The 15176-nt window shown below is 40.4% G+C and overlaps 1 protein-coding gene across 7 annotated transcripts in view; it reads right to left on the bottom strand.

Annotated features, from left to right (window-relative positions):
- Positions 1-2957: 2957 nt before the first annotated feature.
- pde4d (phosphodiesterase 4D, cAMP-specific) overlaps positions 2958-15176 on the bottom strand; it is a 181788-nt gene continuing 169569 nt past the window's right edge. For 5 of the 7 annotated variants that reach the window (XM_034872668.1, XM_034872667.1, XM_034872670.1 and 2 more), the window contains 9 exons: positions 9858-9951; positions 9301-9476; positions 9010-9108; positions 8745-8909; positions 8478-8577; positions 6128-6282; positions 5913-6035; positions 5269-5451; positions 2958-5176 (listed from right to left, as the gene is read on the bottom strand). In XM_034872668.1, the coding sequence (XP_034728559.1) occupies positions 4655-5176; positions 5269-5451; positions 5913-6035; positions 6128-6282; positions 8478-8577; positions 8745-8909; positions 9010-9108; positions 9301-9476; positions 9858-9951 (1617 nt within the window). In that variant the 3' untranslated portion in view covers positions 2958-4654. Of the gene's footprint in view, positions 5177-5268; positions 5452-5912; positions 6036-6127; positions 6283-8477; positions 8578-8744; positions 8910-9009; positions 9109-9300; positions 9477-9857; positions 9952-11584; positions 11962-15176 lie in introns of those variants that run through there. The other 2 variants (XM_034872673.1, XM_034872669.1) reach the window with 2 other exon arrangements.

The following is a 15176-nucleotide window of genomic DNA, read 5'->3' as shown; positions in this document are numbered from 1 at the left end:
TGGGGTCTTGTATTTTCTTTGATTACTCACATTTTATGCTACTTTATTTATATTTCTACTTCACCTCGTTCTAGAGGCAAATATTTGACTTTACATGTACACAGCTGTAGTCTTGAGATACTTTGCAGATTAAGATTTGACTAATTAGATGCATATTTAACTACCCAACAGCACGTGTACAATTGGCCTCATCTTGACAGCTTAATTAAAATGGCACTTACATGTTCCTCCATCAGAAGTAATAATCTAATATTCAATTAGATAATATAGCTAATGTATAATTTAGAAATGTAGCTAAATACAAGTACTAAGTTTGTACTTAAAGTACAATTACCTTCAATGTTATACTATTTTTTATGTATACTAACCTACATTTCATTCAAATGTCCTTTTTCCTCCACATTTATCTGATGCTATAGTAACCAGTTATTTGGAGATTTTGATTTTACATATAAAATGTATATATAAAATATGATGCATTGTTGTAGATAAAACTACCTAACAGTTGCAACATTAGCCTAGTAAACAATGTTAACGCAGTAGTACTGCAGCTTCACCCTCACCAGATACAACACAACATAAAACCAGATACAGACAACATAAAAATCCTACTTAAACAGTGCATGCATCAATAATAAAAATCCAATGATAGAATATATAATATTAAACTGAGAGGGGGCCATTCTGCTCCAGGAATACTTCTTATAAGAGTATTTGCTTAAGTAAAGGATCTGAATATTTTTTTCTACCAGCTTTATCTACCAAAGTGTGTAAACCTGTGTAACCTACATGTCAAAGATGGATTTATTGATCACTTCATAACTGGTACTATAACAGTACCATATGCAACACATGTATTTGTCTTTATTGCATTTCTCAGGATCTTCATGGCTGGTGGCCATGTAAAAAAAAATAACACTTTGACAATAAACACAACGCTGCAGTGGTAACTGTGTGATGAGATGAACGGTAGATTACACTGTTCAGTAAGAATGAAGGACAGAGCTGAATGTGCTGCTCATGCCCTTCAGCCATGGTGGCTCAAAGACAGATATCACCCAGAGATTGGTAGTGCGTAAAGATTGTAAAACATATATGCAAAACAAAGAATACAAAATTTAGCATATCTTCTAATAAGTGTATTACTGTAATGTGAATCTCTGTAAGAGGCTGTACAGGGACACAGAGTCTAGAGCAGAACAACTATAGACCACACCCAGCTAATTTCAACCCCACTCGGTGGGGAGTTACTGAAATGCCAAATATAGAAATTTTCCTCTCAGGCTGTCATCTCTTTAATCAGTTAAACAAATGTACAGTGCATCCATCCCAAACTGGATTGTGTACAACACTCTGCAACAATGACAACAAGAAACCAGTGAGTAGGCCGAATCAACCCATGCTTTTATTTAATCCATTGCATATAAAAACTTTTTTTCATTCTTTTTTATTTGTTTTTTACATAAAGTTGTATGATCTACAGTGCTATCCAATAGACTGCAATTAACAAGGAATCCATTAAAATAACATTTTAATTGTCCTGTAAAACGTCCAGACAATTTGGCATTCTAAAGACATAACCCAAAAAATAATTGTCCTGAAGACCTTTTTTTAAGTTACAGTTTGTGTTTTCCTTTCATACCATAAAAAATAGAACACAGAATGAGAAAAGAACCCACTGTTTCCATTGGTCCAGGGCTGTTTAGAATCTACAGTATGTGTGTCAAAATAAGAGTCCCTGTTTCGGGACAAAACCCAAACCCCAATCCCACCCACCCCAATCTGCCATTCACTACAGAAATATACTTAATCCTTCTCCTGCCCGGCAGAAAGATGTCAGTTGTTTTGAATATTGCATGTAATGCGAGTGGAGGTGTGGGCCGAGCATAGATAAGCAACACACTGTCAGTGTTTCAGCCGTAATTAATGCAGCAGTGGCTGAACATGCAGATGTGTCTCAAAGCCTCTGTGCTTTGTAGGCTGCGGTTGAGAAGCAACTACACACTCCTGTTGCACCCCATTCAGTGTTTGGAGCTGTGGTACAACCACATGGATATACACTACACTGCAGTAACTCTGCAAACACACAGCAAAGTTACTCAGACATCGATTAAATCCGAGCGGTTGGGTCACATCTTTGAGTATAGTGGCAGGGCGCAAGGAAGGTGTGAGTTGTTTCGACCAGTTCTACAGCAAAAATGACTCTTGGACATCCGGCTATAGGCCACACATCACTCAAGTAGTCCATCGATGACTTGTGGTTGACCTGAATCCATGCAAGCTTCTGCACTGACAACATATTGTCTTCACAGAGACACAGTTTTGATGGATGTGCAGGATGTGTTTGGTTGTGATAGTAAAAATATTTTCCAATTCACAACAGGAGATCAGGCCAACCCAAGCCAAAAGATTCACTAATGCAGCAAAAGAGAACTAGAAAAATAAATAGAAAAAGGCTTAAATAAAGTAAATGACATGCTTTGAATTTAAGGCACAGCCCATGGGCCAAGGAACAGTTTCTTTTTAAAAAACAATTTGGCTTTCCCCTCTCTTCACTGAGCTATTTCTCAGATAAGCAACCTGTCAATGGATCATTTTTACACCGAAGCTCTTACACGGTCAGAAACATTCTCTCAACAAGATGTACGTAATACAGCCACACCATCATCAAAAGGGATGGTAAGAATCAACCATTTACAGCAAACGGCATTATGATAGTAATAACATTAATAATTATATATTATATACAGCACAATAAATATAATTTTGTAAACAGCGATAAAACCAGAACATTTTATTACAGGTAAGGGCATTGGGTGAGGATGAAAAAGAGAGAGAAAAAAAAATCTTGGCACAAAATGAATGATTAAATTAAGTTTTGAAATGAGAATTAATATAAGCCCCCTTTAAAAAAAAAAAACAATGTGCAATATTTCAAGTGTTTTTTTTCTTTTTACATTTGTTGATTTTTCATATTTTATGTACAGAGAGAAAAAAGGTATATTTGGGTATTGTAACTGCCAAGCTTGTACTGTGGTCTATGCTACAGTTAAATATTTACTGTACCACCTTTATATTGCAAAAATGACTCAACAATTAGAAAAATATAACAATTAATAATATAATCAGGTGTAAAGTGAAAAATTATAGAAACATGGAAATAAGAGTCTTGGCCGAGGTGTAAGACAGCACTGTTCAAGCCTAGGTAATCATGAGTGTTTTGGCGCATTTTAACATATTACAAATATTTAAGTGGTGATATATGAATATATCAGTGCATTAGAATATCTAAGTAGAGGAGAGATTTATTTGATGACTTCGTAATGGAGCTGATTGTCTTGTTGAAAACAAAGACAGCAACTGGGTTTAATGTCGAGATGGCAAACTTCATAACTCTTAACAGAAACTGAAGTGGCTGAAAACAAACAAGTATGCAGCTGATCGGGATGAGGACGTCAAACAAAATGGGCAAGAAAAATAAAAGCACGGTAAAAGCTTTCATAACATTGGTATAAAATCACCCCAGTAGTTTTTAACACCATTACTATTTCTGTATACTCTGAGCACTAATCAAGCTTCTAAAAAAGGTGCTTTTTGTATCAACTACAAAGCATTGCATTGTCTCAGGATGTGTTCAAAAGAACTGCAGGCAACAATAATAAAATGTAAAGACTTCATCAAAAACTATTTCAATGAGAGTAAAGCATAAGACTTCGGGCTCCTGCTTCCTAGTCGGTAAAAACTCTCACCAAAATAATGAAAAAAACTATGAATAAATTCAAATTTTCAACTCACAGGAATAACCACATAGGGGTTTAGTGGCATGAGTGTAGTAGTATAAATGCTATTGGAGAAAGTGCAAACACATCAGAACACTCTAGATGTGATCCAGCCATGACGCTCTCCCTATCTGGAACACATTTCTCCCCGTTGGTTTTCGAAAGTTCTCTGATCTTCTTTGCTAACAAAAGAAAGCCTTTGATTGCTAAATTTAATTCGGAATTATACAGTACAATACAAAAGTTAAAGTCTACGAAAGCATCACGGCTGTTTAGTTTGAGCTTTGTATCAGTTAGGTTTTAAAGGAAGACTTCCACATTAGAAATGTGTCTGGAAAAGCCCCCGTGTGCTGCAGCTTTCATCTCTGCGGCGTCATCCGCCATCGGCAGCATAAAATGCCTCCTTATTCGGAAAAAGGAAGGAAATGGCCCAATCGAGAGGGAGATCATCCTTGAACATACCGATAGCTGTCTCTGTGGAGCATGGGCACTTGATAAAACACAGAAACACCGCTAAACTTTTAGACAAGGCAAGCAGAGGAAAGGAAAATTGGATATTATGTGAACAGCACTGTACTAAAGTTAAGTTTGTAAAAGGGAAGGTGTAAAAGTGAAATAAGAACACACCACTTTAGTACAAGCAGGTATGGAGAGGAGTATTCCTGAGTGCAAAAAAACTTGAAGTACCGGTGGGCGTGTCTGAACAAAGCTGACAGGCGGAGTGGCAAAGGTGGAGAGCAGCACACGCTTTGGAACCAGAAACATAAATGTATAAAAAAACACAGACAGACCCCACAAAACCCCCAAAAATATTCTATAAATAATCATCTGTCATTACTAAGAAGAACAGTTAATCAGGTGCTGTCCATAAACTGCTATGTGTGGGGGGTTTCCTCTTTCTCCTCTTCCTCCTCTGCTACCTCTTCCTCCACGGCACAGGGTTGTGAGCAGGGTGTCTCCCCCTCCTCCGCTACCTCCTCCTCTTCGTCCTCCCCCACTTGTTCGTCTAAAGGAATCTCTGTGGATTCAGAGTCCTGTGTACAGAGTGTTTTAGAGTCAGTACAGCTGTTTTCCTCGTCTTCTTCCTCCTCCTCTTCCTCTTCCTCCTCCTCCTCCTCATCCTCGTCTTCCTCCTCCTCCGGCTGGCTGCCGCTGTCTTTCTCAGTGTCTGACTCCCCGTCCTCCTCCAGGGTGAGCTCGAATTGGAACTTGTCCCCTCCTGGGGGTCGAGTGCCGTCCTCAGCCTCGTCCAAGGTAGGAGAGGGGCTTTGGGGGATGGTGCTTTGGTACCACTCCCTGTTATCTTCCAACGTGTCCAGGATGTCCTGGGCGTCCGGGTGGACCAGGTCAGCCCACGTCTCCCACAGAGGGTGAACGATATAATCTATGAAGCCAACCTATAGGAAGCGAGGTGGGAAAAATAAGTAACTGAATGTGTGTCTATACACAATATGCATGTGCATGTACAGTACACGTGTATGCGTGTTACCTGGCTCTTTTCTACCGAGGCGTTGTGTTTGTCACACATAGGGCTGATCTCCATGCTCCTCTCCCGCTCTCTGTCCCCCTGGCTGAAGAACTCCTCCATGATGCGGTCCGTCCACTGCCGGTACAGCTGGAGAGGCTTGGTGGGGTTGCTCAGATCTGCACAGTGCACCATGTTCTGTAGAACCTGAATGCAACAAATAAAAGGGTCTAAAACATGGGGCCATGATTGGTACTAGAAGGAAGCATAAAGGCTCTGTCCCGACATAATTACAACAGTGATATTTCAGGCTAAGATTATAATGTTGTGCTTAGTTAATTTGCTTGCAGAGATGAAACTAATGCAACTCAAACTAATGCGTTTAAACTAATTCAACTAATTTCAAGTCCAAAATGAAGGAGGCTGGCGTGTTACTGTCATTGTGTCCTGCAAGTAGTCAAAGCTTCACCATGGTTTCAGTACCACACATTTTGTAAGGACACCCAACCGAATGTCATTGTTCAACTTCAGAGGACACTTAATAATTTATCCTTCTAAAAGATGTGAAAGGTTCCAGAAGCCTACAGTAAGTCTTGCAGAATCTTTAAGGGGACCCATGTATTCTTTGAATATACATGAAAATTACTGGTCTGTAGCTGTCTCCTGACCTGTATCCTGTCAGAGTAGTTGTCCAGCAGCAAGACACCCGAGCTGGTCACCTTCTTGGTTTCCACCATAGTTTTCAGATCAGCCAGTAGATTCATGTGCTTCGACATGTCTGTTGCTAGCACCTGGTAACAGCAAAAAAGACAGAAAAAAAGTGATTGAATGAACGTATAATGTAGTGCAAATAATGCATTGCACTTAAGATTTTTTTACTTACAATGTCAATGACCATCTTTCGCAGTGATTGTCTTTGTTTTTTGGTCATGTTTTGAAAGATGTCACAGTTCTCTTCTTGTAGAAGCTTGAAACCAACTGCTAGATGGTGGTTCTCCAACACCGACGAGTCATTGTACATCAACGCTAGCTCTGAATCTGCAGGGAGGGCATTTTAGTTAGTGGGATTGTGGTTTTTCAGGTTTTAAATAGCAGAATAAAAACGTGGTATTAACAGACTTTATGCATTAAGAAATTTGAAATGATTTTGCCGGGATGATTTTGTAAGATAACACGAGGTACATCTTTCGAACAAAATGAGGGGCTAATTAGAGTTACAACATGCACTGCTAATAGGCCTGAACAAATTTGATGTGTGCTGCTGTGACACATGCCCATCCATCCCTTGCTCTGTATATGGAAAAGAAAGCCCCAGTGCATTTTCCGCTCAGAGGTTTCCCCACTCTGAGTCATTTGAAGGTCCTCTAGCTGTATTTAGATTTCCCATTAAGATGCATTAGTCTCGGCCATAGTGGAACAGAGCAGCAGAGAGGAGAAAGGGGATCCTGCTCTGTTGCTCTGCGGCTGACATAAGATCAGTCTGGTGGCTCCTAACTAAGATGACTCACACTGCCTTTACTGCAGGGATTCCCCATTTTGGGCTTATGGGAAGCACAAACAAGCAACACCCATTTTGTGTGTGAGTAAGTGCGGTGTCTTTTGAGTTCTGAGGAAGATATTACTAATACTCTTATGCAACACACATATATAGAGTGGTTTTCAGAATAGCTGATTAGGGCGATACCAACTGTATATCAAATCTATTTCATGTGTCACTGTTAACCATGTACATCTGGTTAAAGGCTCGCTTCACTCACTTCCATCACTTCCCTGTGAGGTATCTAGTCTTGCACATAGTTTTGCTTTTATCTTTTCGAGATTTAAAGATATCTCTGTGATATGTTGGTGGCCTTAAGGTTAGAGAAGCAAGCTTGTGACTGGGAGGTTGTCGGTTCAATCCTCCAGACCGACAGGATAAAATCTGTGCGGGGAAAGTGAAAGAGCCACCGCTGAGGTGCCCTTGAGCAAGGCCCTTAACCCAACGGCTCCAGTGGAGTTGCTCAGTGGCCAGCACATCAGACTGTGGTTGTACTGGGCAGCTTCCAGGTATGAATGTGGAACTGTGGGAATGTGATCTGCAAAAGAGAGGCTTCCTCTTAGTGAACCTTTCCCTGAATAAATAAAGATCCAAAAATAATGATTTCTCCCTCTACTTCACAAACGGAGGATGGATATCTAGTGGTTGGATACCACTACAGATATCTAAAAATATGATTTATTTATTTGTAGCTCTTTAATTTGGTAACCATAACTATTATCCCACTTCATCCCAACAACAGCAGTTAAGCTACACAATATGTCAAACAAAGATTTCCCTATGTAGTGTTGTCTACTATGTCCATGAGGGTGTTTACCCCACCCCCTGAGAACATGTTTGCCTGAATTATGTTGTGTTATGAGGAAGGGTACCATTGTGGACAAAATTGATTTCCTCTGTGAACACCTCTTTCTTGAAATCACTTGTCGAAGCCATGACACGAGTATGTATTTTTGTATGACGGCTGCGGCCTCCCTGCCTTTGTGTGTCCCTGTGCCTGTTGGCTCGGGTCTTGTGTTTGACGTGTTGCAGGTGCTGATTGGTGCTGACGAGCTGCACCTGGTACAGGCTGCTATTTTTGGCTCCGACAGGCACAGCGTGACGGCGACTTCAGCCTCTTTCTTTACTCTTTGCTTAGTTATGCTGATTAATGTCATGATGTTTTTGATGATTATTTTTGATTGTTTCAAAATAAAAATGGTTTTCGGGCACCTGGGCAGCTCACCAGGAAGAGCCTCAACGCAGCGGCCGCGGTTTCAACTCCGACTCGCGGCCCTTTGCTGCATGTCATTCTCCCCCCACCTCCCCTTTCAAGTCTAAGCTGTACTCTCAACAATAAAGGCCTAATAGGCCCAAAAATAAAAAAACTTCCAAAAAAACAAAAAAAAAGCAGCCTACTCTCATTATATCCTATTCTTGTCGCGGTCAAGAGCCGGGCTGTAACACTAAAACAAACTAACTGGCATATATGCATGTGTGTTCTGTTTGAAATTTTTTTTCTATCCATGTACAGTAAATCTGCATCCAAGTTTGGTTGGGTTAATTGTCTGGAAATTGCCAATGTGTGTGCTGGTGAGGCAGAAAGTGTGCACCTGGGTATCAGAGTGTGAGTGCGTGTTCGTTTTTGTGAATATGCACTAATGACACTGCTGAGCTACTGACGTAGCTGCTAAGACAGTGCCATATATAGACTCACTGGTGTTGATGAGGAACTGGTTGGAGACACCAGGATGGTCCACGTCGTGAATTGCACTGGCGAAGATGGCAGCTAAGATCTCAAGGTCTGTGAACACAGCCTGAAAAACAAAATCAAGCGCAGAGGGGGAGGGGGGGCATTGATGAGAGAATGAAACCATTTGACAAAAGTATACTTGCAAGTAAGAGCCAATGATTGGACTTGGGGCAGAAGTTTGATTGAAGCTGATTGTGAAAGTGTGGGCTTTTGTGCGCACATGCGCCTCACCTCGAGGGCGGGGGTGGATAGCAGCACATGAGTTGACTGGGTGACGTCAGCAGCATGAATGTTGTTATGGTAGGCCACATCGCCATGATAATGGTCTTCTAAGGTCATCAGGTATGTTATAAAGGTGTCAAGTGGAATTTTAAATGTTTTTAACAAGTCTCTTTCCTACAAACACAAGAGAGAGTTCATGCTCAAAACAATTTCAAGATTCAACATTATTTTGTAGTAAAAGATTAGGACAAAAACAACAAGTGACAGTGCTTACCTGGAATATAGTGTGCATCATGACTGTCAGTGGGCGATTCCCAGAGAACTCTGAGATTTTAAAAACGTTAAGGCCCCATTTATTCACATGCTCAAGCTCCTGAAAAAAGGAATTGAGACACAATTAGAAACAAAACATTCTTTTTGGCTTCTTTCTGTTCTTTTATTATTACTTGAGCCCCTAACCCAAAGCACATTTCAGATGTTCAGTGTGTTTTTATGTGAATGTGTGACTTGTTTTAGTTGCTGCACAACCTATGTGTACACTATTTGTCAGGACACACAAACACACCTTAGCCAGTTCATCCTCTGTCTCAGTCTTAACTCCGAAGCGGGGGATGTTAGAGTTTGTGAGGCTGGAGGAGTGCTGCAGCTTTTTTACCCCGCTGATCTGAGACATGGGCTTGTTCTTCTTCTCCTTCTCCTTCTGTGTTTGAGGTGTTGGCATCTCCACTTCATGTTGTTTGTCTGGAGACACCCAGTGAAACACAAGTGGGAGGTCAATATGAGGATGTTGACGTCTTTTGTTGCACACTTCCTTTTGGGACTATGTTGAAGTGAAAAAAAATCAAGTGATCTTCCTGAAAATTTGGCCTGAATTTGATATGATGGTACTACTGTAACCGGGTTTAAGTAAAACACCTGTTTAAGAGATTATACACATATCATATTGCTGTTAAAACAGGGTTTCCCAAAAAATTGTGTTTTCTGCATGTGTATGGCTATATACGAAACATGACACCACAGACTCACTCTGAAGCTTGGCACCATATTTATTTTTACATTTCAGAAAGAAGGAGATTATTTTTAAAATTCCAAACCAGCGAGTTTTCCTGTGTCATCACTCACCCAGGAAGGTGCTGGAAATGAACTCAGAAACCTGGTTCCCAGAGCGGCTCATCTCTGATAGGTGAGTCAACTCCCTGTTCAACATCCTCTTGAACTAAAAGAGAAAGAGAAACACACACACACACACACACACACAGACATTAATGAGGGGTGTCACAGTTAGTGACACAGGGCAGGAAAATCCCACACATATTTAAATACATCTTACCCGCAAAAACGGAAAACACAACTCAAGAGCTAAATAGACTATGCTCATTTGACTATAAATGTTCTCTAAATATGTTTGGGGTGAAAAGTATGAGACCACTAATTCCACATTTTTTATTTGATTAAAAACGCATTTTCCTGAAGGCAGTGAGGAAATCAAACGGTTACATCAACACTGACCCTTTTACTAAAAGATTCTTTCATTTCCAGTTACGCTGCACCCAGGAGCATCACTGTTTGTGGTTACACACACACACACAAACACACACACACACACACACACACACACACACACACACACACACACACACACACACACACACGGTCAGAAGGCCAGGGATGTACGTAATCAGTAACCCAATTTCCCAGTTTCTTTCTTTCAATTTCAGTTTTTCTCTTCCACACTGCCTGCTCTGTCCTGCCTCTCCCTCACCCCATCCTCTTTTCACTCTCCTGTGCCTAATTGGAGTGGCAGACTCAAATTTAGCTCCGGGATTTGATTTGAAGACCAAACTGATTGACAAGGAGGAGAATGCTTGAAATCAGGGATTTTCTAAAGTGGCTGCAAAACAACAGGGTTACAAAAATGGAGCGCAAATTAAAAAAACAAAACTAACCAATCTAAATCACTGCATTATCTGCATCATTCTGGCTTTGGTCCAGATGTATAATTTATGTATATTGATTAAGTATACACATTAATATTGATCACTTCAAATAGCCTATTACAACACTGCAGAGTGCTTACGACGCAATTGTGTACTGACTTCCTGTTGTGTATTAAGTGGCTTTTAAAACAAGAGTCATCTGTAGTGTGCTTTTGTCAGAAAATAAAAGCCAATAGAGTAGAAAAGCACCAAATACGTCACATTGAGCTGTACATGTACATGACGCATAACTATTAAAATAAATAAATGGAATGCCAGTGAGATTAGATCTTTGCTTTTTTAATTAAAATGTGTGGCTAACCTAAAAAAAGACATCCATCGCAACATCCCCAAAACATGGAACAGCTCAACTACCCAGAGGATTGTTGACCTAAAAATGTTTTCCCAGAGCTCTGAGTTACTTTTGCATTCCATCTAAGAGACCCTTTGTGACCCTTTTATAAAAAAAAACTGAAATGACCAACAAGTATTTAACAATTTACACATGGTGTAAATGTCGGTGCTTTTAAATCCAAATTCCCTTAAAAGTGTATGTTCTTCTTTGCCGTTCATCCAGCCATAAGGACAGTGAAAGCTTCATTGGCTGCATCGCAGATGTATCAAAACAGATGGTGGACCCAGAAATGTCACACCTTTAAAGCATTGTTTAATATGCAACATGTTAGTTAGGAGCTACATACAGTATGTGGTTTCTATTTGTGGTCATTTAACATCAAAATCTGTGTAATCACATGAAGGATGCATCAGAGTTACAAAACACACGATTTAAACAATCGCATTAAAATAGGTGTAGGAAAAAGGGTAACACCTGAATAATTAATTAAAATAGATTAATCCGAGACCCCATCTTACCTTTATATATCCCCAGGACACAGAGAGCAGATAATTTGCTTCAGGCATTTTGACAAATCAACAATATCGATCCAGAAAACAGTTCGGGTGATGAAAGCGCTAAACAGCTAACGAAACAAAAACAGTCCGCAGCTCTGGCCACTAAAATACTTCAACCTGAAGAGCTTTCAAAGTTTGGTTCAATGTCCATAATTGAAGCATCATGTTCCTGTCCTGCAAATATCCACATAAAAGAGCCCGTGTTCCAGGAAGCGGGAGGAAAAGCAGATTCTGAGAGAGGAGAAGTGGGAAGGTGGCTCCCCAAAGATCCGATGAGAGCATATCGTGACCACACACACTGTGATGCACATGACGTTCACTCACTCACTCACGTACACGCACACACACACATGCACACGCGCACACACAGGGACACGCTGCTGAGGTTGTGAATAATTGATAATAGTGCGGATGCTTGGTAGATGCCAAAGCACCAGGACAACAAAATAAATTCTGTCAACAGCTCCCAAACAGGGCTGGCTGCCTGCCTCTGTGTGTATGACATAAGCTCCCATGTGACGAGCACAGGCTGCTTCTCTCTTTGTGTCACATAACAGCAGCAAATCAGCGCGCAGATATGGAAGAAGTGTGAGCTCATCACCACCTCTTATTGGCTTGGATCGAAACAGACTTGAGGTCACCTGCTGTGTGATTGGCTATGGTGGAAGTCAGTGAAAAAACCCTGACCCCTTCCTATACCTTCCATTCCTGCAGTGCAGCAGGATGTATGTGTGTGTGTGTGTGTGTGTGTGTGTGCATGCGTTCACATACATTACATGCTTGTTTATCTGTATGCAAGACATTTTTACATTACCTAGTATAATAGTTTGTGTTTGAATGGGTTTACATGTTGGCTGACCTAGCCTTCTGTACAACACAATGTACAAGCACAGGTTACCTCATCCAACCTGATCCAACACAGAGAAACTGAGGTCAGCCTTCACGCCTGTACTCATGGAAGATGAGTCACAGTAACATCACTGTTGATGTATTACATGAAAGCCAATTAATCTTGCAAAAAGAATGAACGTCACATTTAGCTGAAGTTGGCGCAGTTGGACAGAAAGTGAAAGCACTGTGTCCACACACACCTTATTGAACAAAGTGTTTTAATGCACTTTTGCCATCAGTAACAGCACAAATGGTCCCCTTATAAAAGAAATCATGAAAATACACATATGAACAAATGTGAAATAATCAAACATTTCATGTCTCTGGAAGTCATTTCTATTGCAACTATTTTAATAGCACCTAATTAGCTTCCATTGTAATGCTATTGTATTTGATTAGATAGTCTCATAGAGAACTTTATCTTCCATTCAAACACCTAAACAGACAAGAAAGCTACAAAATGTCAAGTCAGACAACCACAAATCAAGCGTTAAAAGAACACTTGCAAGGGTCTGCTCATCTGACAACAATGCTATGAGACAGGTGAGAGTACAGTATCGGGCCGGACAGGTAAACATTAAGCTAAAACTCTCTATAGAGCTCTGTAATGTTGAACTGAGCAGCTTTATTATTATTATTATGAGCAACCCCTGTTTACATTGTCACATTGTCCTTAAAGACAGTATTATAAAAAATAGTGTATAATATAAAAAATAAAATTATAGCCTTTATACAGAATTAAGTTCAGGTGTAAAAGTTGAAAAATTTAAATTAATGGTTTATGATATAGAAAAGATTTGATTCTATCTACCTCTTCTAGGTAATCTGTAATTGTTTAAAAGTTGAATCTTGAATCATAAATCTAAAAAGGATGTTTCTTCTTTCTTTTTCTTGGTGTTTTGTTTGTGAGCGCATCTGTGCAAAGGGGCGGCTATGGCTCAGTGCTTTGTCAGCTCAGGTAGAAAGGCACTATTTAAATGCAGGCCATTACCCTATGCATGCATGTGTCTGTGATGTTCTAGTGGCTACATGGATTGAAAAGGGACCCAACCTGTCTCTGCTTACTTTACACCCCACCGCTATAGTCAGCCTGGCACTGAGTAATTTACAGCTACGCTGGAGCAGATGAGACTACTGTCTAACTGAGATCCAGCAGCTTTGATTGACTCTGAGCCAAGCAGGCCAGCACAGGCCCAACACACACACACACACACACACACACACACACACACACACACACACACACACACACACACACACACACACACACACACACACACACACACACACACACACACCTTAGCCAAGAGGTGTGAACACGAACTATTGGGTAGGAATTGGAAAATGTCACAATAAGCTCAGCTGTGACTTGTGTGTAATTTGTTCCTCGGCGGAGTGACCACAATTATCCACTCGTAGCTGTATTTACAGTAGCCCACGACACCTCCAGGAACTCTGTTGCATTTGTTTCTTTTCTCACATTCCACATTTATTCTGGTGACTAACTCCCCCCTCTCTACTGAATACAGGACAACAGGAACACTGTAATTGCCAATACTATTTTCAATCAATGTACCACTGACTGCTAGATGTAAGCCTGCTATCCATTTATGACCTTAACAAAATGTTGAGAAGGACATCTGTACAGTACGTAGGAAGCTAAACGGTGATGGTAAGTGGTGTGATAGTCTCGCATTGACAGACTTTCCTCCACAGCACTGCAAAGGAGGGATGGGAGAAAAACATGTTTAAAAAAGTAATAACAGAAAGATGCAAAAATGAATAACATACTGGGAATGGAGAAAGGCAAAGAGCCATTCTATCATCTCTCACTTCAGAAAGTCCAAAAGACAAAACCAACCAGCAACTTGTTCAGTTACTGAAGAATGACCTGGACCTGCACTTGTAAACCTAATGAGTTACTAACAGACTGATGACACAATTCAGAGGCATCTCCTGGCTGAAGTACATCAAACTTTAATGGACACCGCAGAACGTAGTGAAGTACACTAACAACTAAAACACATCCACAAAACCTGAGCACAAATCAACTGCTGTATAAAGAGCCTTTGCTGAATAATAACTCCACCTGTCGGATATCATCACTGTATGACATCAGAACAGAACCGTCACATCAATACCAATCATGAGCTGCTCCTATCTCATTTCAACCTAAAAAAGCTGATTGCCTAAATGGGATCTCCACAGGTGCGGCCTGTGAGCATAAGTACAAATTGCCAGCAATGTTTAGTTGTTTTCATGCACTATAAAACAAAACATGCAAAAATTAAATACTTGCCACTCAGCCAGGCATGCAAAAATTATGTATGCATTTCAATGGAAAATAATCTAAAAAGTGAAATAGAATAACGTGGTGTCAACATATAACATTGTGCTTTTAAGCCGGGGAGCAGAGTTCCCTTCCAGGCGAAAGCAATATACTTTCAAAAAGGGAAACACTCAGGAGTGGTTTAATCCAAACCACAGTCTTTTTCCTAAACTTAACTAATCGTTTTGGTGTCTAAACTTAACTGTTGTCACTGCGTGACGCTTACTTTTTTTGACTAAACTAATTCCACTTCCATGGCCCCTGAAAGGAACATCACCTGGCGGTGCATGTGGTTGGCTCACCAGTCACCTCTTGGCGGCTAAACACTTTACT

Source organism: Etheostoma cragini, chromosome 5 (genome assembly GCF_013103735.1).
Source record: "Etheostoma cragini isolate CJK2018 chromosome 5, CSU_Ecrag_1.0, whole genome shotgun sequence".
NCBI lineage: Eukaryota > Metazoa > Chordata > Actinopteri > Perciformes > Percidae > Etheostoma > Etheostoma cragini.
This window is presented reverse-complemented; position numbering and strand designations above follow the sequence as displayed.